Below are 27,322 nucleotides of genomic sequence, written 5' to 3'. Positions count from 1 at the left end.
TCGCTCTGCTCGTGCATATGCATGGGGGAGACAGTCCACTCTTTCTCGTGGACAATTTGGACTTTATTTAGGTGAGTTGTCAAATTGTTATTGTGCTTACAAAAGAGTGCGCTCCCCCCCTTATACTCCCACATGAGCTGTGGTGGTCACCTATGGCTGGAGAGTTTTCTCAAATGTTACAGCCTACTTACTGAAGTTTAACCAGGTCTTGGGAGTTTAAATCCAGTTCCAAGTTTCCACTGAACAGAAGCTTCTTTCTGGTTCTTACACCCTTAACATTTTTCAATGTTTGGAAATATGTGAATAAATGACTTTAAACGCCCCTCAAGTAGCCTCATCGATGACAGAAACAATCTGGTGGAAATCACCCCCAGATCATACAATACAACATAATATCACCATTAACATATCTGATTTAATCATTTGCATGAATATTACATCTGATAATATACAAAAAGGGTAGATGTGCAGTATATTTTTGACAAATCCTTTCTTCGGTCATGAAGTAGCTACAACTAATAAAATACATAGTATCCATGCACTAATGATAATATTAAAACTGTTAATATATAAGCTTCATATAGGCTTCATGCACCTATTCCTTCCCAGTCCATAAAACCATAACTATATTTTTTTTAAAAGACACAGGGAAATAACAATGGAGCTTGGAGAAACCAGCTGTTTGGTCATCACATGTGTTCAATGCCAGAATAAAAGGTGTGGCCCTATTTTATATTATCTTTTAATGAACATGGGGATAACCTGAGGGGCACTTTCAGGATATTTTGTCCTGGCCATATACGGACACAGGCATTTGGTCCAAACAGCACTCGGTTGATAAGGTGCGTTTGGGCCAAGAGGACAATCATGGGCTGACCTGAGGACCATTTGGCAGATAAGGACCTCTTAGGGCTGACTAGAGGGGCCTTTGTGCAAATGTAGTTCTTCTCTGGTGTGACATTAGGGGAGAAAAGGAAAATGCCCCTTCAGGACCTACATAATACGCTGCGTTGGAAATTACCACAGCGAAGATTTATGTAGGGATAATTATTTTGCTCATAGCTTCCACTCTCCAGTCTTCCAGTAGCCGTCCCTTAACCAGGAGTAGCAGTAGATGATAAACCATCATTGCTAACCTGTGAACCAAAGTAGGTCAGTATTGACCCTATATGGACGCGATAGTCTCTGATGTCATCTCCTTTAGACTATCTGATGCATAATGTCATAGTATGAGTTGCCTCTTCAGAAAGAAGTATTAATATTAGTATTGCTTAAATATATTTATCTGATATTGTTGTTATTAAATTGATTAATCATAATTTGTTCATAATAATAACCATCCACTGCCCCTCCAGGCATTGGGGGCACATTTTAAGGAAATGATTGAGGGGCCCCAGAGTAGCACACATGGGGCAGGGGCCCCGCTCTGCTGGCAGTTTGGTATTAGCAGGTGAAGGAAGGGTAAAAGCTTAAAATGGCCACCATACATTGCTCACCATCACCATCAGCAGCAGCACCACCTCAGAAGCCCATCCCCTAGCGTCCGTCCAGGGAATGTACCCCGTTTGCGCATGGGCGGAGAAACTGCCGCTGTGCGCTGTTATTATTGTAAGAGTAATTTCTTCTCTTTTTTTTTTTAACGAAAATGGCGTCCAGTCAGGGAGGTGTGGGAGCTGTCACGGCTCTACAAAGCCACCACTACTCTAGCGGACCTCCCTGGAGCCCGAGCATCAGCCAGTTCCAGCACCAGCAGCAGCACCACACGGCCCGCAGCCTGGACCGGGCTCTGGAGGATGCCGCGTGCTCGGGGCTACTGAACCTGAGCGGCAGGAAGCTGAGGGAGTACCCGGGGCTGAGCTACGATCTGACCGATACGACACAAGCAGGTGGGTCGCTGTGCGTGCATGGACTATATAGGAAGCCACGAGTCAGCCCCAATGTGCTTCATATATATAATAATAATACAAACAAAATGTGCTCGCTCTTTTATGCGTATGTGAATGCAGCATGCCCGCATTGTGCACGGATTTATGTCTCATTCTCTGGACAGGGGCGCATTAACGCGCAGGTGACAACATTTAAAGGGAAACACCGTCCGCTGATCTGGCTTCTGTAAATGCACATATATACATCCTGGTTCTAATTACTGCCCACTCGGGTTCATATAAATCACACCAGTTTCTTGCACAAGGGGCTCGGCTGCTGTTGTGTGGTTGTTTTGATCGACGCCAACGGCTTTCAGTAGCCCCCCCCCCCCCCCACGCCAACGGCTTTCAGTAGCCCCCCCATGAGACTCATGAATGAGGCGGCAGGCGCACCCAAGCCAGGCGCTGCGCAGTGGTTTGCAGTTGATTTGGCACCGGACTGCTGGAGCAGAATATGAATGAACCGAAAGGGCACTCGTAAATTCTTCCTCACTCATTATCATTTGCGGAGAGCATGTGATACACGTACATGCTTTATCTTTTTTTCTTCTTCATTTTCTGCACAACCAGACAAAAGATGCAGTGTACTTGCAGCCTCACCCCCCTGGCCCCACATGCGATATAGTCCACAGTCTGTAAAGAGAGGAGGAAGACACATGGTCTGCTTTTGGTTTCACATGCAGGCGGATAGATATGTATCTGCTGTTTTGGTCTTTATTATAAGGTAGGGAATTAGAATATAGCCAGTAGCGTAAGCTTTCTGAAGGCTTAACAGGGTCAGGCCACTCATACTGTATCAGACATTGTGGTTTAGGAATCGGCTTGTCTAACTTTTACACATAAAGGACGACAGACATAACTGATACTATTTTGTTCCAAGGAGCCCTGTTCAGGAGAATATTTGTATCAGATATACCTTTTTATACTATAAGCAAATGTAATGGATAATAGTCATTATCGTGGACATCTGGATTGTGCTGAATATCAGGATGATAATTTCCTCCTCTGACATGTCTGTGAGCCATATGGTGTTACCCTGTCATGTGCAGCTCATGGCAAGCTGTGGTGTGTTGGAGAGCCCTTATACCCCAAGGGCTTTACATTTTCTGCTCAAAGATTTTGGTACCTCCTCCAGACTTTTTTTTTTTTGTTTAACCTTTTTGAAAGCTGGCGGATCCAAACACGTATATGGAATTCAACGTAAAGATATGTTTAGTGCATCATAATGTAATCATAATAGACAGTAATTTGGCTTGGCTAAAAGGTAACAGGTTAGTTTAAGCAGACATTTTGGACAAACATGCAGATTGTTGCTTCTCTGTGTCAGTGATCCGGATGTATAATGATGTCATTTTAAAAACCTATACCCTTGAAGAGCTGAAGCCATATCAATTATGAACAGGCTGCTTTTCAGTAGCAACAGGAAGTTAGTATGCTCTATTTCTGGACTGCCGGGCTGATTGTACACACTTGTTAACTTCACAATATGCTGTAATAATGACCAGCTTGTCTCTATCTGAACCAAGACTGTCCACATATATCATTATTGTCACAAATAGGATTTGGTGAGCGCACGTTATATACTGTAGCACTGAAAGTAATCAAAAGAGATGTGAGAGAGAGTACATTTCTGTCACACCTCTGATCGTCTCACTCACACTGTGACTTAACCCTGTCACTGTGATTGCTGCAGTCTTTTCACTTTTATTCACGACTTCATTACGATGCCGTCAATGAAAGGTGTGCCGGAAGGAAGTCTCACTTTGAAATGTGCGAAGACAGATAAACACCTCACAGCAGCGTCCTCCACAACAACTCCAATCTCTGCCGTACAAAGGAAACAGCTTCACAATGCTGCACACGGCCTTTACGGCGTCACTGGATCGATCCCATCGGAAGCCTTTCAAACTGAATGAAAAACAAGCTCATGTGAAATTGACTTGTAAGGAGAAGAAATAACAGATTCCTCTAAAAATTATTATCATAGTATGTGTCTTTGCACTTTTTTCCTTGTACAATATAAATCTGAATGTCTGTGGAATATTTTCTTTTTAGATCTGGATGCTTCGACTAAGCAATAGCATTGTTTCCCACCATTAATTCCCACTGTTGGTTTTAGAAGTTAAATGGGTTTTTTATACAGGACGGGGTCTAACCGAGTGGCCTCCATCTGACTAATGAGCAGCAGGCGGCCCCGGTGTGTATAGACACAGAATGAGAGAGAGAGGCCTGCTCACACAAGGGTGTCTGTTTGCACTGAACTCCTGGCAGTTTGTCTCCAGTCAGTTTGCTGTCCCATGGGAAAGTGCACAAGCTCTGAAGCGGCTGCCCTGACCTTGGAGAGGGCCTGGGGAGCAGTGCATCAACCTGGGCAGATGTTCAGGTTCATATCCCAGCATTACCCTGCCCCGAGGGTACAAACACACTAAGCGGCAGCACCGTGCCACGTGTTGTGCAGTATTCTCAGACATACAACAGAGTGTCGTGTGTTATTTGAGGGAACATAATGAATACATTTACACTGTACTTGAGAATATGGGTGGTGGTTTCCTTGCTTTATGACAGAAATCCGTCATAACACAAAAGAAATCGCCTTCTTGTATCCTCTATTAAGCGTTTGGTGTAATGTACAACAACCAAATAAAGCTCCAAATGAAAAGAGTGCAAGGTCAAAGAAAACATGAACAAGTGGGAATTTCTTTGTTGCCAACCGTGAGTGCATGCGATGGAGATCTGAAGAACAAACCAAAAGCTGGAGGATTAATCGTGTATCCTGTCCACAATTCTAGTGTGCTACCGAGAGCTGGCTGAAACAGGTTGCAAAATGAAAGTCCCACATTTTTATTTGATTGTAGCAGACAGTAAGTCTCACACTGTTCAAATGCTTCTTAATTGTTACATTCTTAAGAAGTTTAGTTTGCTTGCGAAGGACAGTCTCCGCAAGGACACAAGTATCAAGCTGGCATTTTTGGATTTAATAATCAACTAGTGTAAATAACATCAAGAGTCACTGCTCGTTAAAGCACAGAAGCACATTGCAGACTGACTCATTTAAAAGGCTTCCAGAGACTTGGAAGTATAAAACACAGCACCACACTGTGTAGTGAAATCAAATATTCCGGGTGTCTTATGAAAGCCTGTCCTGTCTTTCCTCTTGTCGTGGTTGGTGTGTGAAGAATAGCATGGGCTGCCGGGAGGCTACTCAAAAGAACTGCCACCCAAAAATGGATGGTTCTCTTTACTTCATAGTAATATGAGTGTAGCCTGGAAAAAAATATATAGGTATCCACATCCCCAATGGTGCTTCTTCCCTCAGGGCTCCCTTCAGATGTGCCATCGCATGTCTAGACCAGAGGACAAATACATACCTGTCATCAGGAACACAAGATGCCTTATCACATGACGCCACCATCAAATGTTTGGATGATAAAAAAAGAATCTATTAAAAATAAAATGATGACAACAAATGTATCATCATGAGGCTTATCGTGTTACACACTGTCGGTAATAATTGATTTACTGTCTGTTTCCAGTGAAGCAAACAGTTGAGGAGGGTGTTGTAGGAGAGAGATTCTATTAGAATGTAAATAAGTTACATTGTATCAGAATGTAACTTCTTTACATTCTAATAGAATGTAAAGAAGCTACAGTGTATAGAATGATTCTATTGAAGTTATTCCTTTTTTACATGTTTTAGACGAGTCACTAATCACTTTAAAATAGTGATTATAGCTGATTTAACTTACAGACATGAGATTGATCTTCTCATGTCACACTCTTTATACAATGATATAAATTCATCCCCGTTTTATTGATATCTTACGAAATATTACTCCTCACTTTCCGTGCGTTTTTCCTGCAAAAGTCCAGCAACATGAGTCTGTTTTCGCTTGTTACATGCATACTGTCTTTTCAAAATAAACTTCCATCTTCACAGGAAACAACTAAGGTTTAGGCCAGGCATGTCCAAAGTCCGGTCACACATGAATGCTTACATTTGGTTACATTGTTATTTGCTGTCATTGAAAATAAAATGATTAAATAACAATGTATGTATAGGCTACTTGTATTGTTTAAAATAATGTCAGCAAGGACTGTTGGCCCTTCGGCATTTTCACATTATCAAATCTGGCCCTCTTTGAAAAAAGTTTGGACACCCCTGGTCTAGAAGAACATATCTTTTAGGGGAAGTGTAGATGCCGTGAGTGTAATGCACAGACCAGATGTCGGCCAAGTTAGTGCCTGAGTGTGAGCAAACTGAAAGGTCTCTAAGGATCCACAGACAGCCCCCCCAATAACGTAGCTGAGCCAATACAGCTGATCCAGAGACTGCCCCAGGGTACACCTCACACAGCAGCAGTCTGCAACAGCCCAACCACTCTATCAACATGGCTCACAAGTTCCGAGCCGTCCTGGACGCCAGCCTCAGTTGTGAATGCTCATAAAAAGGCCTCATTGGCTCATCATATCATCGTTGAAATGGCTCCTCAAAACCTGGTGAGAAATCCCATTAGGGAATCTCCAGGAGCAGATTGATGGCAGGAGCAGCGAGCTGACTGACCATCAAACACGCAGACATAATGCCCAATAAAGGTCCCTGCTTACCCTCTACACTCCAGACCACACCCACAACCTGGCAGCCAGGGACTGCGGTCGCATCTGCTGCAGGGCGCAAATAATTAACCCCAATTAATCATGTTTTTGTCATGATGCTTTCCTGTTTTCATTAAATTGAACCTTGTAGTGAAATGATGCATTCAGGTACTTTAGTCTGCAGTTTTTCTCGTAGTCGTTATATTAAGATGATCACAGGTTGAACATTTTAATTGCAATCTTTACACGAATATCTTCTGTTCAGAACCCCTCAGTTATTTGCTTAAATGCTCAGCAGGATGTCTGTTAGTGTAGAGTTTGCTGTGTCACGGGATGACATAGCCAGACATCGTCGGCACTATCATAAATTGATGGGTTGGTGATTTGGCGTCAGGGTGCAGCATAGGGGAGCCGTGGTGGAGGGCTCGTCTGCCTGGCGGGACTCGTCCTGCGGGAGCTCTGGGCGACCAGCAGGTGGATAAAAGGCCCACTGTGGGGGCTGCAGATGGTGCATGGCCCGGGTTGGAGGAGGGAGAAGGGGATGGAGACTGACAGGCTCATAAAGACTGCCTCCACCCACCCCCATCGCCCATCGACCCACATGATTCCACTGCTAAAGGAGAATCCCCAGTTGTTTGGATGGTATGCGTACAGCTGGGCTTACAGCATCAAGGTTAGAGCCAAAGGGAGAAGCAGAATTTCCTCTTAATGGAAAACGAGTACACCCTGTGACCTCAGCTTTGGTCTTTTCCCATGTGGTAATAATTTCTGTTTCCCTTGACATCTCTGCTGCTATTCCCTTTGTGCTGCTGACTGTCTCATGGTCTGCTTCTCACTTCTGCTTACCGGCTGCTGTCAGAGCTCAGACCACAGCTACAGAGTGAGGCCTGTCGGGTCTATTGTTGGTCAGAAATGAGAGTCTTTCTAAAAGCACAGACACAACTCACAAACAGTTTTGCGCGGCTCGTGACATCTTGTAACCCCGGGGAGCAGGGATTAAGGGTTGCGATGTCTGCGTAAATATGTTGAAATGCTATTGATATTACATTGCTAATCCATCCACAGCAAACAATCCTTCTGACAGTAGGTCAGTGAGTGTTTGCTTTCAGTAAAGCCCATATCGTGTAATTGTGTCGGGCGATGGAGGCGCAGTAGTGTTTGCGTTTCAGCAGTAAGCTGTTTTTATCTGTGGCTGAGCTGCTCCCCACATAGGTCTCTAATGATCACGTCACCCAGAGATAATTCGGAAGACACACACGCAATTTGCAGCTCCTGAATCAATATGCGTCTGAAGGTGAAGCCTTATCAATACGGTAGTCTTTACATGTATTGTTCTAATGGTTCCCCAGGCATCCTCACGTTTTCTGTTTAATTGAATGCTGTTTGTGTCTGGCTTCATTTAATAGATGACACAAAGAGAGTGAGATAGTGTGGATTTGGTTGCATGTTCCAGTGTGTTTGTGCATGGACATTTCTTGGACAGTGATTCAGCAACCTTGAGGGACAGTGTGCCTTTACCGGTGCGAGATCCAGAGGCATGTACAAGATGTAGACCTCCAGAGGGATAAGGAGACTGGTTGGTATACTATGATGTAATAAATGATGTGCCGAGTGAGTGATTTCCTCTGCTTCGATGTTCTTGGGCGAGAGAGCCAGTATCTAAATATTTAATCATAAGAAGCAAAGATGCAGATGATAGGCTGTGCTCAAATTCATTGACTGGAGCAGGGATTAGATTCATGTTGTTGTCCCAGAGTAGTAGCAGCAGCCGCTCTTGGCTGATTAATGCAGGGCTGTGATTTTGCAGCAAATTGGCTTCGGTAGTAAAGCAGAGCACGTGAGTTATTGTCATGCCTGTGCTAAATGTGTCGCACATTTTTAATCACAGCTTGTCCGTTATTGATTCAACATCAGCACATACCAATTTTAACTCATGGAACTGACTTATTTAATATTAATGTCTCCCTCTGGATGGATTTTAATACATTTGTTGTCATTTGAAATAACTGCAAAACCAAATACATTCCCATGAGCCTCTGCTGTTTGTGTTTAGTGCTAATTAGCAAATGTTAGCGGGCCAACATGCTAAACTAAGATGGTGAACATAGTAGATATTAGACCTGCTAAACATTAGCACATTAGCATTGTAAGTATGTTGCCATGTTAGCATTAGCACTTAGCTTAGAGCACCACTTTGTATTTTGCCACATAGCATTTGGTTTATTACATTACATTACAAATGTGTTAAATTTATGTCAATATATTACATTTCCATGTCTATAAAAATGCATATTTCAGTTACATTAGTGCAGCCATATCACTTGCCATATATGTTATTAAAAATAAATAATTCCAGACTATTCAGTGGCATAGAAAAACCCTTATTTACAAAAAGCAGCCCAAATATCCCTTTTCATAATCACTCGGGGGGGGGGGGGGGGGGGTTTATCATCTGTTGCAAAAAGAAAACACTTTCCTCACATTCATACAATTCAAAAGCCATTTCTGTGCCACTCCCAGTGAGATCAATATTGAAAATACTGAGATATTAAACTGCCAGCAGCACTCAAACCTTCGAGGCCCAAGACTCTTCTGTAATCTTAGACCGGTGTTCGATGAAGAGGCGCGCTCCGTCACAGGGATCGATTCATCTTTCGGCTCTATGGCCTCATGCCTAAAGCATACATAATAGATGATGCCAAGATCTTCAAAAGATTATAATGTGTATGTCAACTGTGTGTTCAAAGTGTACAGATTCATCAGCTCCTCTTTCTCCGCCTTGCAGATTTGTCCAAGAATCGCCTCACGGAAATCCCCCCTGAAGTGTGTCTGTTCGCCCCGCTCGAGTCGCTCAACCTCTACCACAACTGCATCAAGTGCATCCCAGAAGCCATTATCAATCTGCAGATGCTGACTTATCTTGATATCAGGTGGGTCATTGCTAACCCTATACTTTCAGCCTAATCCCTATGTCTCATTATACACACTCAACAAAAGTGAATGAATGTGTGCTCTCAAGAAGTGCTTGTCCCCCTTACAGTACAATTAACAGGGCCCAAAATGCTTTCATGAAAGAGAGGCATTTCCTCCTTTGCTGAAACTCAATTCTCAGTGATACTCTCTGTTGCATGCTTCTGTATACCGTTTTAAATGTAGGTCAATGTTTTATCTCTGTCTACAGCCGAAATCTCCTGTCAGTTTTGCCAAAATACTTGTTCAGCCTCCCCCTCAAAGTTCTGCTGGTGAGCAACAACAAACTCGTGTCCATCCCTGAGGACATCGGCAGGGCCAAAGAGTTGATGGAACTGGTGAGCAGTGTGTATGTGTCAGCAGTGCATTAAATGAACCTGTGTATATTGGTACCACCAGAGCGCCACCATTTCCTACACTTTGTCTCCCCCTGCAGGACCTGAGCTGTAATGAGATCCGGGTGCTGCCAGCCCAGGTGGGAAGGCTTCACGCCTTGCGAGAACTCAACATCAGGAAGAATTGTCTTCACATGCTGCCTGAGGGTCAGTCCATCACGCCCTTTATCTCCCTCACTTTATTGATTTATTATGGTTGACACTTTTGGCAAGCATTGCGGCCCTCTCACGGCCAACTTTAGGTTATTTCGGGCTTGGTTGAACTACATGTAGTAATTGATGCAATTACCAAAACCAAGCCAAAGAATCCCTGGATTTCAGCCATTAAACAATTATTAATAGCAACCATGCAGTCTCTGATTTTGTTTATATTTTATAAAGATTCACTTGATAAATTCACAGAGGTTGAGGTTAACTCTTGTTACGAAGCAGCCCGAAGGAACCTTCCCGTTCTCTGCATGCATTTGAATTAGAGTGAATTAAATGAAAAGATATAACACAATCAGACACTTAGGTTGGGGAGTGGTGTTTGGAGGCGTTTTGTAATGGAAAATCTGCATTACAAAGAGTTTGGAAGATGTGTGTGTTTACTCATGCATAGGGACAAAAAAAGTAGAGTGCATCGAGTTCCTCAAATGTAGAGTGCAGCAAACACTAAATCGCTAGAGAACTCCTTTACGATACCATCAGCCCAGAAACAATACCAACCTGGACTTGGCTCAGTGTTTTTGGGTGAGGCAGTAATAGGTGTAACCCAGCGGAGTAACAAAGAAGACATTTACATTCAACAAAAGCTGTTCTCTGGTCTGTACTTGCAGAGTTGGCTGACCTGCCCCTCATCCAACTTGACTTTTCCTGCAATAAGATCACAGAGATTCCTCCAGGTTACAGGAAACTCAGGCAGCTGCAGCACATCATCCTAGATAACAACCCTATGCAGTCTCCACCTGCACAGGTACGTGCATTCACTTCACAATTCCGTTTGTGCATACCATGAGCTGCAGACGCCATGAGTATATCTGGTGACAGCGTGCAGCACAAATCTTCTTGTTTGAAGTTGAGTTGACAGGTTGTCATGTCCCTCACACTCTCATGAACCTGGTACGACTGAGTCATCTAGCGGAGGAACATATTTATCTTTCTAGTTGTTACAACAACTCAGACGCCTTGTTTGCTTTGGTACGTTTCAGATTTGTCTCAAGGGCAAAGTGCACATATTCAAGTTCCTGAACATCCAGGCGTGTAGGATGGACAAGAAGCCGGACACCCTGGACCTCCCCTCCCTCGGCAAACGTTGCCTTCCACAGCCGCTTACAGATAGGTACTGAGACAGTTGTTGTTATTGTTTCACCGTGACGTGACACACAATACACTAACGTTTCATATCATATCTGTCCCTTTGGAAATATTGTTTTGCATCTACTCAAACTCCCTTGACGATACGTGTTATGTTTGTTCATTATTCTATCCTCGCAAATTCGATTTGACGGTTACCTAATACAGCCCTAATGTGCAGTTTTGTGTTGCATATTTCCAGCATGGAAGATTTTTATCCCAGTAAGAACCACGGGCCTGACTCTGGAATTGGAAGTGACAATGGTGACAAGAGGCTGTCTACAACTGAGGTCAGAGTTCAAACTCTCAACTGATGCAACATTTTGAGATACATAAATGTCAAAGTACACCTTATGGCATAATGGATACACTGCTGCTAGCTAGAGTTTTTATTTAGCAAAGTTTATCTAAAAACTCAAAAAAATGGGAGGCAGTTGTGCAAGCAGGCGGGTGATCAGGGGTGGTTGGCTGAGGTGGGAAGGTCTCTGAGGGCGACTGATGGGAAGATGGGGAGTAATGGAGTCTAGACATGACAGCAGAGGCTGTTGGAAAATCCACAACTTTGAAACACAAGTGTGGGAGTCCACCTCTGGCTCAGGCACGAGTAACCTCCCTGCCGCCGCTGAGTCAACGTATTGCATGAGAAGCAAACGTTATTATCATTATTCTTATTTTATTAATAGTTATTATTCGTTCTTTTCTTCTCCTGCAGCCTTCAGACGATGACACTGTCAGCCTGCACTCTCAGGTTTCAGAGACAGCCCGTGCTGATGCCCTCTCTCTTCTCTCTAAAATGGATTCTTGCAAAGGTTACCGGAAATAAGTATCACACATTCCCTTTGGCAGCAATAACAGAGACACGGGTGTGGTTGAGTGAAGTGCCTAACATGTGACAGTTTATTTGATGAACCCGGATGCTTCCTCCCTCTATCAGATCAGGATCTTTATGACTTTATAGACCCCAATCCGGATGAGGATCCTGCTCTGTCAGAGTGTGACGGGCAGCAGAGCAGTGTGTCTTGTATCAAGGTATGAATCAATCAATTCATTTATTTATCAATTAATCAATCAATTGGTCCCTGACATGGTGTGTGTGTGTGTGTGTGTGTGTGTGTGTGTGTGTGTGTGTGTGTGTGTGTGTGTGTGTGTGTGTGTGTGTGTGTGTGTGTGTGTGTGTGTGTGTGTGTGTGTGTGTGTGTGTGTGTGTGTGTGTGTGTGTGTGTGTGTGTGTGTTTGTTTGTTTCAGGAACTGGAGAAAGTTCTTAATATGTCTCACCAAAGCAAAGATAAAGACGGCTGGAAAGAGGAGTCGGGGTGAGTTCATGATTCATTTCATTACTCATCACTTAGTCTATTTATGCATGGAACTCAGTTCTGTGGAAGAAAGGAGTTTCCTAAGTTGCCTGGATAAATTTACAGTAAAAACAAATAAAATGTTTGTAGCTACAAACAAAGGATTTCCACAAATCAACTATTGCAATCATCCATCCAGTCAAGCACTGACTAGTGGTACCAGCAGTATGATCAATCAACTCGATGGCAGGTTGTCAGTTTAAGACTTCTTTTGGAGAGTTTGCAAATGTTAAGCAATCATGTGCAGACGGGATTTACTGTAGCATCAAAAAGACAAGTTTAGATTTACATGATTTAGTGTATATACACATGTCAAAGAGGCTTTAGTGTTTTGACATCTATACTGGGGCTTTCTGATTTATTTGTTATGGGGCTCTCTTCACTTTGCAGACCTTTTGTGAAGATTATGTTTAAATTCCGAAGTCAAAATGGCGAGTCATGTGTAGTTTCTGATGATTTAGATAACTTCGATCTTGAACTTTTTTCCCAGCTCTGACAAGGAGCAGCTAGTTGAGGAAGAGGATGACGAGCTGAAGGAAGTGCTGGATCTGAGGAAGATTGCTGTTCAGCTTTTGCAGCAGGAGCAGCAGAACAGGTGTGTGGCTCTCACTTTTCTTCTAGTAACGAAACAAAAGCCAACCCATACTTAATGAAGCACTCTGCACTGCCATTAGTTTGCTGCACTGCTAAAAATCAACCTCCTCCTACGTGTACAACTTGTGAAAAGATCCTCTCATCATAACGGTGTTTGTGGATTCATTCTCTGTATCCACGGATTGTTTTCCTTACATCCCCAAATATCGCTCCATCCTCACCATTTTACCTCTTTCACCTCTGCTCTGATAAAATCAAATTCTTTATCAACACGACTTCCCTCTTGTCCTCTCCCTCAACTCGGCTGCTGCACTATTGATTTTGCTGCGTCTAGACGACGGTCCTTGATTTGCAGAGCGGAGAGTCTTATTCACCGACGGAGAGTGACTGGCCGCGCACACAGGTAGATGGACTTTCTTTCTTCATCAATCACAGATTATTTGTACGTCACACCAGGTAGACAACCACCGGTCGTGTCCATGAGCACACCCACACAGTATGAGGGAATCTAAGCCGTTTCTATGCTTGAATGCATGAAGATGTTTTCATTTTAGAAGTGGAAGTTGCTCTCTTTTCCTGTGAACTGGTTGAACTTTGTAAACCATTGTTCTTACATACTCATTCATTGTGCGGATGAATTGCCCTTCAATTTCCATTGTATTTGACTTACCCAATTGTTGTACTTGTTTGTATTTATCAACATATCATCATTGACGCATTGATAGCAGTCCACGCGCATCATGGAACATGAGTCACATCCGTTGTCACGGTGTTGTTGTTGTAAATTACAGTAACTGTTTCTGCTTCCGTCTGCAGATTCCTTAGTTACTCTGGAAGCTCAGGCAGCAAACCGAGGCCCCCTCCACAGACCGCTCGCAGGTACGTGCTGTAACACGAGTTCAGTCCTGCCGACCAGAAGCACACATTTAAAGAGGAGCCCTTGTAGACGGCCTGTGGTTACGATGACCAGAAACATAGCAATACATCTGCTGAATTAGTTTTCTGCTGTCATTTATCTCTGTTTGATCTCTCACATGTGTCCAAAGACTTTTTTGAATTTGAGGTGAATTATAGTTTTGATGGCTTTCTATTAAAATGAAAAAATCCAATTCAGAGGCAAATATTTCACTTCTACTGTGATATGTTTTACCTAGTGTCCAATATTATTATATATTATTATTATAATATATACAAGCTCAAATGTTTTACAGTGTCGCCTTTTAAATTTTTTATTAAATGCCAAAAAACACTTAAATTGTACATCACAATTTCCAGGAGCCAAATATTTTTCATCCATCCAATCGTCCAATAGTCTAAACACAAATATGTCACATACAAAATGATATAAAACTCAATAACAACAGATTCTCACATTTTAGGTGTCAGGTATTTCTGCCTGATAGATGAGTTTAATGGTGTGTTCAGGTTCATCGGACAGTTTTCTGTAGTGTCTAATTAGACACGATAACAAGCCTCATACAAACAGATCAAATCAGGCCCATCGTGTCTAACTGAACGTTAAACAACAGATACACTCATCTGATGCTATGCTTGTCTTTATTCTAGTGCTTCTCTGGATGAAGGCAGTAGTGGGGCATCAGTGCTGAGTGGACAGGTACAAACTCTTTTACTTCAAATGAATTGAAAGTGATCAGCTACTTTGTTTACTGTCGTGTCTCCCATTCCTCATCTGATTGTTTCTCTCTGGAGGATGCAGGGAATGGTTTTAATTGTGTCCGTCAATTTTTGCAGCCGTCTTCCTCCTGCTCATTTGATGGCAGCCTGAAGTCAGATCAGTCAGATTCGGAGCCGAAATGGCCCGAAATCCCACCGGTCCTCAATCAGAATGAAGATCGCAGGAGGAACAAGTACCTGAGAAAAGATTATCTGAAGGTATGTGCCTGCACACGTCTCCCCGTAACTGCAGCGGCCTAATTTAAATGGATCCTCTGCACAACAAACCTCATTAGTTGCATGAGCACATATTCTCACCGGCAGAAATCTTTGGTCATTTGTTGTGTTTTGTTTGATAGTTGTAATAAAGATAACATAGTGAAAGTCATCTCACTCATGGCACATATGTTAGTAAATTCATAAAAAAGAATGTGCTTTTCCTTTTTCTGACAGTACAAGTGTCAGAGTGCTCGGAAAAACTCCAGTGGGACCGACGACTGTGAGGTGAGTGTGAAAAACAGTGTGTGTGTGAATGAAAATAAAAACAATAATTAATCTCAAACAATCTTTCAGTTCTGAGACAATGCCCTACTCCTAATTTTAATGATGTTTTGTCTCCAGGAGGGTTTGCGCAACGCAGAATTTAGCACCACTCTGACTGTGTTTGGACTAAAGCCCAGATCAGGTAATACACAAGTTATTGCTCATCTGTAAGACCTCTTCTAAATAGATTTCTGCAGATAATGAAGGAATAGACACTGGAAAGGATGTAAACAATAAAGTCTTGACGAATCCAGAAGCTTAGGTATAAATCAAAATTAGAGAGACAGCAAATCATCTTGAAAATTACATTACTTAGCTTCTACTAATATGAAAATAAAGCTTGTATAACACTGAGGCGGTGCTCCATGTCAAGCCAAGGCTCATATCTGAAGCCAAGTTTTTTTTAGGTGGAGTCGCAGCTTCCTTTCCCTGGAAGTGGGGAAGGTTTCTGAGGAACTGTTGGTCTGTTCTATATCAGTGCATTAACAGACAAGGACAAGGTGCAACAGGATTCATGACTCTTCCTGCTTTACTTTGGTGCACTAATAAACCATGGACATGTGATTTTATCAGTATTGATAAAATCTTGTCTGTAAAAACATGTCAGATCCTTTACATAGTTAAAAGTATTACTGTGTAAAAACACTCCATTGCAAGTTGCAAGTCCTACATTGAAAATGATAGCTAAATAAAAGTGTGGAAGTTTAATCTGCTGATTATTTTCTTTATAACTGGATCAACTGTTGGGTTTATAAAACTTAGTGAGAATTGAAAATAGTGAGAAACGTCATCACAATCACCAAGAATTACACCTTCAAATTGCTTGTTCTGTCTCACCAACAGTCAAACCTCTAAATAGTTCAGTGTCGTGTATTTTAAGACGTTTTTGACATTTTTTCCCAGTTTGATTGATCGGTTATTAAAATAGTTTAATTTTCTGTCGCTCGACTAGTTGGTTAATTGACTACTCATTTCATTTTTCAATGTATATACTTTGAGATAGTTTGATCTGCATCGAGTATAAATTTGCAGAAAATGGAAATACTAAAGTAAAGTATTTTGTGCTGAAGTACTTTATATATACAAATATTTATTTGTTGCTTCTCTTTAGGATTTTGAGGAAGATGTAATTTAATCAAACAAAAAAAAGATTTGCATAAGTTAGAAGCCCTGTATCGACTGATAAGTAATCGATATTAGAGTGAAATTGTGAATTGTAAATCAACTCTTATCATTAACCTGCATTAATAGTGTCTTATATTTAAAAGGACATCTCTGGAAAACATTCATATTATATACTGTAAGAAGCTGAGTTTCCAGAAACAAGGAGCCAATGGGGTGCAAGGATTTGTGTGGGATGCTACTCGAACAAAACATTTTTCATGAGAAGTTGTGGGAAATGTACTAGACCGTAGTATGAGAACTAAAGATAAGAGGTGACGCAGAAAGTTGAAACCATATCTCAGTGTGGCTTGTTTTCACAGTGACGGTGCCCTGATTAACAACGATCAGATTCAGATCTCTCACTTGGATATCATCAGACATGGGGCCCAATAAAAGTACAGGCTTTTTCAGAAAAGTGGGAGTGAAATGTACCTTTCTGTTATCACACTGACCTGAAGTGGACCTCAGGTGGCCCGCGGTTGACCTGCTAGGATAGTCAGTGGGCGCTGTATCTAGGATTCTAGCTTCCTTTTTGTGTTTCACTCTGCGTTATCTGGAACTCCTATTTCAGCCTTCACCAAAGGAAGCCGCCAGGAGTACAGCTCGACAGACCCCAGCTTCACTATGAGGAGGAAGATGGAGCACTTGAGGGAGGAAATCGAACAGATAGGACTCCTACGGCAGGTCAGAAGCTTCCCGGCTTGTTTATGCAATCTGCGCAAATCATTGAGTCATTCAGGGGCCAAAGCCTGTCAGATCCTGCTTTTGTTCCAGTGTTTGTAATATGAAGTGAATATGTGATATCAGAGGAGGGTGTGTGTGTGTGTGTGTGTGTGTCCTTACTGAACACTCCCATTTAATGATACAAAAGTGTCACAACTGCCATCTTCCGCTAGCGCACTTTTAAGTTCCTCTCTTGTAATTTTAGAAATCTCTCCCTTTAGGGAAGATAAGATGTCAAAATCAATAGGACGCAAATTGTACACACTTTTCTGTAAAATGACAGTATGCAAAGACTGGACACTACCCCGGCATAAATATCTCACGATGCGATGCGGTAGTGTTCAATGTAGGTTTAGGTATAAGATTCCACTTTGATCCGGTCGATCGGGCGATCCGGTCTCTGTACGACTGCAGTAGGAGCTGTGTCCGCATTCTCGGCAATAAGTCAGACACGTTCCCGGTGGGTGTTGGCCTCCGCCAGGGCTGCCCTTTGTCACCGGTCCTGTTCGTGATTTTCATGGACAGGATATCTAGGCGCAGCCTGGGGGCGGAGAACGTCAGTTTCGGGGGTCTCGGGATCGCCTCTCTGCTATTTGCAGATGATGTGGTCCTGTTAGCCTCCTCGGATCGTGACCTCCAGCATTCACTGGGACGGTTTGCAGCCGAGTGTGAAGCGGCGGGGATGAGAGTTAGCACCTCCAAATCTGAGGCCATGGTGCTCTGCCGGAAACCGGTGGATTGCTCCCTCCAGGTGGGGACGGAGTGCCTACATCAAGCGAAGGAGTTTAAGTATCTCGGGGTCTTGTTCACGAGTGAGGGTAAGATGGAGCGGGAGATCGACAGACGGATCGGTGCAGCTGCAGCAGTAAAGCAGGCGCTGCACCGGACCGTCTTGGTGAAGAGGGAGCTGAGCCGGAAGGCAAAGCTCTCAATTTACCACTCGGTCTACGTTCCTACCCTCACCTATGGTCACGAACTCTGGGTCGTGACCGAAAGGACAAGGTCGCGGCTACAAGCGGCCGAAATGAGCTTCCTCCGTAGGGTGGCCGGGCTCAGCCTTAGAGATAGGGTAAGGAGCTCGGTCATCAGGAGGGAGCTTGGAGTCGAGCCGCTACTCCTTCGCGTCGAAAGGAGTCAGCTGAGGTGGTTCGGGCATCTAATTAGGATGCCTCCTGGACGCCTCCCACTGGAGGTTTTCCAGGCACGTCCAACTGGGAAGAGACCCCGGGGAAGACCCAGAACACGCTGGAGAGATTACATCTCCCAGCTGGCCTGGGAACGCCTCGGGATCCCCCAGAATGAGCTGGAACATGTTGCCGGTGAGAGGGAGGTCTGGGTCGGCCTGCTTGATCTACTGCCACCGCGACCCGACCCCGGATAAGCGGTGGAAAATGGATGGATGGATGGATTCCACTTTGACAGATGTTATGTATTTCATTGATCAGTTCAGACTCACAAATCCTCGTTTGGTCACATGAAGTTGTCACGAGTCACCACAGTTACGCATTTCCTACCGGCAAAGACGCTCAGTCTAATCACAGCCCAGTCCGTCCGAAAAGATGCATACTTCTGTTTATTCACACAAAAGTATGTTGATTGTACACATATTGAGTATGTAGTGCAGAGCATGTGATTTTGGATGCGGCACATGACTTCATCACCAAATTGCGGTTGCTAATTGCTGCTGTATTGAGCTGCCTAATAGAAACTTCCCGTCACCGTTTTTGTAGTAGTAGTAGTACTGCTTTGTAGTGCTACATTTGTATTATTTTTAGTAGTAAGACGAGTAGTTGATATCTGTCCATTTTCAGACAGTGTGTTAACAACATTGACAGGTGGACTGCCCTTGTCCAAACATGCAGAGGTATGTCAGGAACCTCTCATCATTTGCCACAGACTGAATAAACAGACTGAAATACAATATAGTGTCCAGATGTGCTCAACCCACTTGATTCTGAACAAACGGATGATATCACATTAATCACAGATTAAGATGATCTGATATCCCTGAAGTAAGCAAACATCATTTACAGATTCATGGAACTTTCCTAAACAGTAGTTACAAAGTGTTTTGCAGATGGAAGAAAAGGCAAAAGGGGATAATAGAGACAGACCAGACAGTGTAAAAGGACACAAAGCAGGAGGCTGTTTCAAAGCTGAGAGGCAACAACAGCAAGAAAAGGAACGCAAGGCATGCACATGAATAATAGAGCAGACATGCACTTTACTGGGAAACTCACCACTGACTTCTTTCTATATAAGGAGTTTGGGCACCATATATTTTGACTTTGTCATTTTGGTTCCTTAATATCTTAATTCTTATCATTTCAAGGATTAGAAGTCTTGACCCTTGACCTTGACAAAGAAGTCAAGTCTTGAGTCTGGACTTTCTATCTCAATAAAATCATTGTTATTGCTGGTGAGAGATTGCAATACTTTCTAGTCCCAGGCAAGTGCTCTGAATGGAAACTGCAATTGAGGTCATATTTTAGAAAATAAACTGCATTCTCGCATAAACACCATTAGGCGACGCTGAGAGCAGAACAACCTCTTCTTTGTCAGCTCTTTGGAGAAAGCAAGAAAGGGTTTGATAGTGAGCACTGAAACACCACATAATAGACCATTAACTTCAATACAATCATTACCATCAATGCAAAGATCTACGGCTGCTGTGAATCAATTGTGATAATCAACAATTGTTGTTCCCTGACGAGTCCGACCTGAGGCCAGAACGGATCATGTCTCAGATCCTTTTCCTGCTCCTCATTGACTGGATCATATTGTCAAACACAACATTCACTGGTCTCTGCCCAGCTAGCAACAGGACCTGGATGTTGCCGACGGCAGTTCCCACCCTCAGGAACAAGAACAAACGGGTTTTCTTCTATAGTGACAGATAAGGCCGTAATATCCAATCTTGCAACACCCCTGCTGAATTCAGGTATTATCACAATACTTAATGTGAAAGAAGGGCAGAGAGTCACTTTGTCCGGGGAGTGCAGAGGCCAGACAGAGTCCAAAACATCCTAGGAGGGAGTCTTTGATCTAGGGGAAACAGGAGTGGGATGGAGACCAGAGGCAAGACAGCTGCAGGAACAAGAATTAGCAAAACGTACGCTTTAACAAACAAGAGAATCAAAAAGGCTGGAACGAGACAAACTGAGTAGCTGAGTCTGAATGCGTGATGGAGTTGAAGCCCAGTCCTTAAAGCCGAGTGGATTGTTGATTAGCAGCTTGCTACAACATCCGCACACCTGATCCCACTCTTGTAATCAAGCACACTCACACAGACAAAAAGAGAGAGAGCAGCTCCTGGCTAATATTAAGCGGAGGGCATGACAAGCTGTGAACACCAGACAGAAACAAGCCCCCAGGAGGAGCGCTGGGCTTGGAAGCTAATTTGACATAGTGGCCAAACTGTGAAATTACAACTTACGGGTCCGTCACGTGATGCAATTGGACGAAAAATACTTTTCCCCTTAGACTTACATTGGTAAACAGACGGTGTGAATTAAACGTGTAAATCAGCTTCCCAGTACAAACACTAGAATAACAATATTTAAATAAATTGGTCGTAAAAGTTGTTAAATGCACTGATAGCCAAATCTAGAGTACCGAGGGCTGGGAGGCGGGGTTAAAGGAAACGCTAGTGTGTTTGCTGTATGGGTCCATGGATGCGGAAGATCACCAGTAGATCTGCGTACTTTGATCTGAATGTTATACTCCAAAGTCAAACTTTTTTTCCTCCATGTGCCACTGAGCCACTTTCTTCAGAAGGGCCCTGCCTCCAACGCTGTATGCAGTTCTCTCTATACATCCATGGATCAAAACAGCTCACAGCATTGACTGTGAAGGGGTCAAACAGCAACATTGTGAGGTCAAAGAAAGACGCGAAGACGATTCATAAGGTCTTAGGAAAAGACAACCGGCGTGCTCAGAGAATCCGACTGCACTTACATCAGGCTACGTAATTATGCAACCGTGGATGTTGTAGGCGTGTGTCGCTTTAAATGCTGCTGACGCAAGGAGTTGTGAGAGGGCTTTATCTCCTTTCATTTCGTAAAGGATGTTCCAGTGTTCCCTTTGCTAAAGGAGATAAGAAAGGAAGCATTGAAGCACCTTCCCTTAACATTTAAAGAATTTGACCAGCTCTCATTATGGCTGCCGCTTCGATACTTCTGGGTCATTTCACTGTTAGGAACCTTCCTTAGCAAAACTATTTGACCGCAGCCCCCATCTCCCCCATACGTGACCACATGTTATAATGTGACCAAAGTTCCATACTCGGGTCATGTGACTGAGCTATCAGCCATTTAAAAAGTCAATAAATAGGCCACAGCTTAGTACATTTATAAAGTTCTAATAACCACCAAAAATCTCCCATATTGATTCAGTCATTGGTCTTTTTGTTGAGCTGACAACATCAGACTGTTTAACTTATACCTCCTCACATAATATAGCCTTCCTCTTGTGAGAAGAGTGCAATATTCCTCTCCCAGTTGCAGAAAACACCTGCCTTGCACTTCAATTTCTGTTCAGACATGCATCAGATCCAATTTAAATGCAGTTCATGCAAATGAGACATTTGCACATGCTGTCTCATAGAGCACCAGGTAATCATTTCCAGGAACTCTCAGGGGTATTACCAGCACCGTAAACTCTTTGAACTTGCCTTGGGAGTTTCCCTTTTAGATTAGTTATGCAAATCATAACCAGTTTGTTTGATCTCATAAACAACTTTTCTCACAGTATTAACAGTAGTGAGGCTATTTTGTAAACCCTCCCAAATATGACTCACACGGTGCAGGCCTGGACACGCTCCTCACACTATGAGAGGAAACCGAAGTCAATGTCAATGTACAGTATGTCATGAGGTCATTGTCATTGTGTTTGCAGAACATTGAGTCTCGACTGAAGGTGTTGCTCCCAGACGATGTTGGAGCTGCTCTGATGGATGGGGTTGTCCTTTGCCATTTAGCCAATCACATTTGTCCTCGGTCTGTCGCCAGCATCCATGTGCCGTCTCCCGCAGTGGTAATATATGAGCTTTCTCACTTTATGTGGTTAATAAGCTGGGAGTCATTAAATGCATTGTGTTGCACAACACCTTACAGCTTCATGAAATGTTGTTGTGTCTCTAACATGATATATATTCTGGCCACCAGCCAAAGCTTAGCATGGCGAAATGCCGCAGGAATGTGGAGAACTTCTTGGACGCCTGTAAGAAGCTGGGTGTAACTCAGGTAACATTATTATGATATAATATACAATGTGTAAGTATTAACTTCACTTTATGTTTTTCTTTTTAAGATATATGATGATTCACTAATGATATCAACTGTGGAGCTTTGTGGAGATTTGTACTAAATCTCTGCAAGTTTGTTAATGCACATTGATTGGTCGGGTTTGAGCCCCTCTCAAACTTCAACACATACTGGAACTAATACTGCAACAGGCTCAGCAGAAAATGCTGACCTCGACCAAAGTTACCCCCCCACACAATTAGATAAAAGTGAATTTGTATGGAAGCCAAACATTTACATAATAATATGAATTCTATAAGCAGGGTTCAGAAATTCATAATGAATATTCAAGTGGTTTTTACACAATTATGTGCTTGTGTGCAATTATGTTTTTTATTTGTTTTGAGTGTACTGATCCTTTATCAAGTGCTTAAAATGATGAGGGAGAGGAGAAGCTATGGAAGTCACACCTGTCTTTTATTGCCGAGTGTAAGATGTCCCTCTGCTCACTCAGGACAAGCTGTGTCTGCCCCATCACATCCTAGAAGAGCGCGGCGTGGTGAAGGTGAGTCTGACTGTCCAGGCTCTGCTGGATCTGCCCGCATCGAAGCCCACACAACTGTCAGCTGTTTGACACGAGCCTGAATGCTGCGTCCGACCCGTCATCCAGCCCACCCCTCTCCCCAGCCCGATCCCTCTCCCCATAGCCAGGGACCAGAGAGCCCCTCGGGGGGGGGGGGGGGGGGCGAGGACCCAGTGGCTTGTGGGTCTTTGGGAGTTTGCTTCTGCCTGACTGAAACAGGAGACCGGAGGGACAAACACCTCAGTCTCTTTATATGATGTCAGCCGCAACCACACTTCCTGCGCATCACATTTCCACTTGTATCCTTGTTCCTAGTTACTGGGGTCGTCCTGTATGTGTGTGGACTAGCAATGTGACTGTGTGTTTCCTGAGCTGCACAGCTCGGACTCGCTGAGGAGAGACGTTACAGACGGTGGGTCTTTAGGAAGACCTGTTCGCCCCTCTCAACAGGCTCAGTGATTATTGAGCCTGCAAGTGCCAGTGCCGACAACATTTCCGTGCTGCTGTTGGAGACATCGGCAGTGAAGAGATGACAGACACGTGACTCACTTCTTTACTAAAGAGTACAATCCACTGACTGACCTCAAGGGGTTCTTACACTCTTGAGTTTCTCTTCTTTTTGTGGAATTTATTCTTCCCATGAAAATTCATTTTTGAATTTGATAGGTTTTTTTTCAGGTGTCTGCTGTGTCTGCTTTTCAGCAGCCAAACCTGATTCATAAGTTGTGTTGACGTTTTGATGGAGAACGCTAAAATAATGGGATTTGATGTTGTCGTGCTGGAAGTCATGCATCTGTAGACATTCTGCCCGTTTTCCCTCACACTCTGGTGTAGTTTCGTAATATTTAATTAAACCACTGTACAAACCAATACTTAAAATGCTTTCTCAATACAAACCTGCATGCCATGACATTTGACCACTGTGAGAACATGTGCTAGGCTGTGGCCAGAAGCACGACGGTCCTGTTTTGGAGCCTTTTTTTCATTGAACATGCAAGGTTATTGTTATTGAAAATTATTCTGTATAACTTTTCTAAAGCTTTTATACTTTCTTTCCAATCATTGCCAATCATCAATTGCCATTTTTTTTTCAGAGTTCAGAGCTTGTGTTTGCAATGTTAGACACAAAGCAGTTAGAATTTGATTCCTTTGCACCACCTCTGATGAAACATGTTCACACTGTATGTGTTTGTGAGTGGAGGCGAAAGGAGCAGTCACTCCTGCAGACCTTCTGCACATGGCACGCTCTTATCTTACTGCCACCCTTCTGTATGTGGCTTCTGATACAACTCATTATTTCAGGGAAATTAAATTATTTATGTATTTATTCATTTTGGTTTCTATTTATATGTTGTTGCTTTGTGTGTCTTCACCCTGACTGCCAGTTCAGGTGTGGTGCATCTGAACATTTAGATCTCGCGTGTGTTTCCTGTGTGTTTAACTTAATAACTTAATAACTCTGAATCATCTGCATAACACATAACGGCATAGCGTGACATCTGTAACACGTGTATTTAAAATGTGACAATCACTCCGTGTGGGAGTTGATAAGCCATCCTCTGTCATTAGAGCTGACAGTATAAGACTTACCTGCATACCTGTTCACAAAGACGACTTTAGAGGTGTTCTAAACTGAAAATTCCTTACAGTGTTTGTCATTTCCTCATAAAGTTGTTAACTTTGTATGTGTTAAATATGTTATTAGTTTCTTATTTAAGGGTTATTATTTCTGCAGAGCAATATCAATCTTGTTGTCAGGTTACTGTTAGTCCCGGCCTCTGCGGTGCACCTGAGGACTTGTATTGACCGCTATCCTTGACACATTGGTCATTCAATTAAATGACCTGTGGCTATTACAAAGGCTTTGCTAGTTAAGCTATAGCGGCCTGTAGTTAACACAAAACCCCATGTTTAAAACAGAAACAAGTAGGCAAGGCGGTTAATGTCTAGTGATCATGATGCAAAAACTGCTTTGACAGTGTATTGTTTTGTAGCTGAAACATCTTGGAGGACAACAGTCCTTAAAGCCACTTCAACACCCGGAAAGTTCTCAAACATCATGTTAAACCGCATTGAAACATCTAAAAACAGGACTTATTGTGCCTTAAATGGGAAAATTCATTGTTTTTTCTGCAGTCTTATGTAATTACAATATTGAGTTATAGTTTTCCTCCCTGTCCTTGTTTTTTTCAGAGGATGCTTTAGATTTTGGCATGACAAGCATGAGTCGGCTCTTTTTGCTTTCCAGCTTTAAATGCAATACTCAAGGAAGACATGCCACAGAGATGCAAAACAATACAGGGCATCCAGTTTATTAGGCCTCGGGTGTAAAATACTCACAGAGTCTTATGACACGCCTGTGTCTTATACAGAAAGACACAAGCTGCTCAAAAATTGTAGCGCACAGCGCTATGATAGCATTACAGACGCCGGCTGACACTATATCTGAACAACAAGGCATTAAAGTGTATCATTGTGTCTTCTCTAGAACTTCGTCTGTCCATGGTGAAATGCACTAACATGCTTGGGCATGATATATCTCCCTACATAGAATTCAAATGAATGTCGTGCAGCTTTATGTCCTTTGAGTCCTTCAGTTAATCACACACATGCATATGCTTGACTAAAATTCAAAGGAATCTCTCTTGTTGTGATTGCTGTAGGCATAAAATATGACTTATGTAAGTGTTGGGCCTCACCCTCCTTCCTTTGATGCGTATATGTAGTTTGCACTGTAAAAGGTGAGATGACTCATTCAACGTCTGTCAGCTAAGGTGGACAAAACACTGGTGCCTTGCTCTTGTTTTTACCTTTATACGCTACCATATGGCCAGCTGCCCTTTCATTGTTTTACTGTAAATTAACCAAGTGCCAAATCACGAGGGTATCCTCCGATTGCAAGCTTAAGTGTTTCAGCAAAAAGCCTCACCGCTGTAGACAGATAGTGGATCTCACAGCATGGAGACGGAGGTGTATCCAGATGGTTTGTGTTATGATTTGCAAAAACTGAACGTGAACTACCACATGCAGTGTGAGTGTATGTTTGGCGGCCGTTGCTAAGTCTTTGTTTCATGGATTTGTTTACATTATTTCTATCTATCTATCTATTTATATCTTAAAACAGTGGTCACACGCCCAAATGTACATTGACACAGTTTAAGTTGGCTGTCAAGAAATCATTGCAAAAATGCAGGTTCAGCCAAAGTTAATATGAGGGTTCATCAGTCAAGCGAGTATCTTCTAGCTTTACAGTCGTTATAGTGTGAAATTCTATGAAATTCTTTGTTGAACTGTGGCAGAGGAATAGTAACACAATGGGAACGTTGTACTGAAAAGACTTATCTTCAGATGATACCTGCTTGATGAGTCTATCTCAGAACTGCTGAAGCCTCATATTCGCTTTGGCGGAACATCACAAAGTACTTTTCCACAGAATCAGGGCTGGGGATTTTGGCTTCCCATCTTTTACACAGGAAACTCTTTAAAAGGAGATTTCCTCAGGGCAGGGTGAACTGGAGGAATGATCGTAGCGACTGAAATCTCTCACTGTTCACATGGGTATGTGAGTAAGACAGACTTGAAACAATTTGGACCTATCCTTTAAAATGTTTGCCCTGTTTGGAGGAGTCATACAACCTCTACTGATCAAGAGTAATATCTGAATGTGTGTGTTATCATCCAATTTAACTCTTCTATCCGGTTCTTTATTATTTGGTTCTTTTGTTGTACAGATAAAAAGGGTTCGGGCAGTTATTTTATGAGGCGTGGGAGCAAGTCAGCATGTTTCTAAGTGATACCCACTTTAAAGCACACCTGCAACACAACACAATGAACATTGACAAATGTCTGCAACATGGGAGACGTCAGTCTGGCGCACTGTAGAGGTGCTGTGATATTATGTGGTTTGGTGATAAGCCCACGTAACTTGTTTTTCTGCATTATTGCACTAACTACATCTGTACCTGTATTTTTTTTATTTTAACACTTCATCTTATCATCTCATCCAAAGAAAACAGTGAATCCGTGAGTCATGTCTAAATACCACACTGCCAAGAAAATTCAAACGTATGTATATAAACGCTTTTTGTATTTAAAAGTAAAATGCATGCAAGAATACCGAGTGGCTGGAGCTCAACCTCTGTACATATCATCTGTATAAAGTCCAGGGATTTCTTACAAAAAACAAAACAAACGTGGTCCATGTCAAATAAAGTCAAATTCTTTGCA

General features: G+C 42.8%; 1 protein-coding gene across 1 annotated transcript; it reads left to right on the top strand.

Annotated features, from left to right (window-relative positions):
• The first annotated feature begins 1,521 nt into the window (after positions 1-1,521).
• On the top strand, positions 1,522-27,322 carry lrch2 (leucine-rich repeats and calponin homology (CH) domain containing 2). The gene is made up of 21 exons (XM_076102263.1): positions 1,522-1,886; positions 9,304-9,448; positions 9,700-9,826; positions 9,925-10,030; positions 10,702-10,838; positions 11,074-11,204; positions 11,421-11,508; positions 11,931-12,027; positions 12,153-12,247; positions 12,465-12,532; positions 13,062-13,166; positions 13,500-13,568; positions 13,982-14,044; positions 14,732-14,780; positions 14,918-15,058; positions 15,293-15,343; positions 15,461-15,524; positions 17,118-17,230; positions 22,166-22,303; positions 22,435-22,512; positions 23,027-27,322. The coding sequence occupies exons 1-21, from the start codon at positions 1,646-1,648 to the stop codon at positions 23,144-23,146; spliced, it is 2,226 nt and encodes a 741-aa protein (XP_075958378.1). The 5' UTR covers positions 1,522-1,645; the 3' UTR covers positions 23,147-27,322.

The sequence above is a fragment of the Anarhichas minor genome, unplaced genomic scaffold (assembly GCF_050575085.1).
Source record: "Anarhichas minor isolate MPS153535 unplaced genomic scaffold, ASM5057508v1 ptg000027l, whole genome shotgun sequence".
NCBI classification, from domain to species: Eukaryota; Metazoa; Chordata; class Actinopteri; order Perciformes; family Anarhichadidae; genus Anarhichas; species Anarhichas minor.
This window is presented reverse-complemented; position numbering and strand designations above follow the sequence as displayed.

Coding starts and splice junctions, on each gene's coding strand:
- lrch2 (XM_076102263.1), top strand. CDS start 1,646: ATGGCGTCCAGTCAGGGAGGTGTGGGAGCTGTCACGGCTCTACAAAGC. Junction 14,781..14,917: donor CATCAGTGCTGAGTGGACAG/GTACAAACTCTT, acceptor CAATTTTTGCAG/CCGTCTTCCTCCTGCTCATT. Junction 15,059..15,292: donor TGAGAAAAGATTATCTGAAG/GTATGTGCCTGC, acceptor TTTTTCTGACAG/TACAAGTGTCAGAGTGCTCG.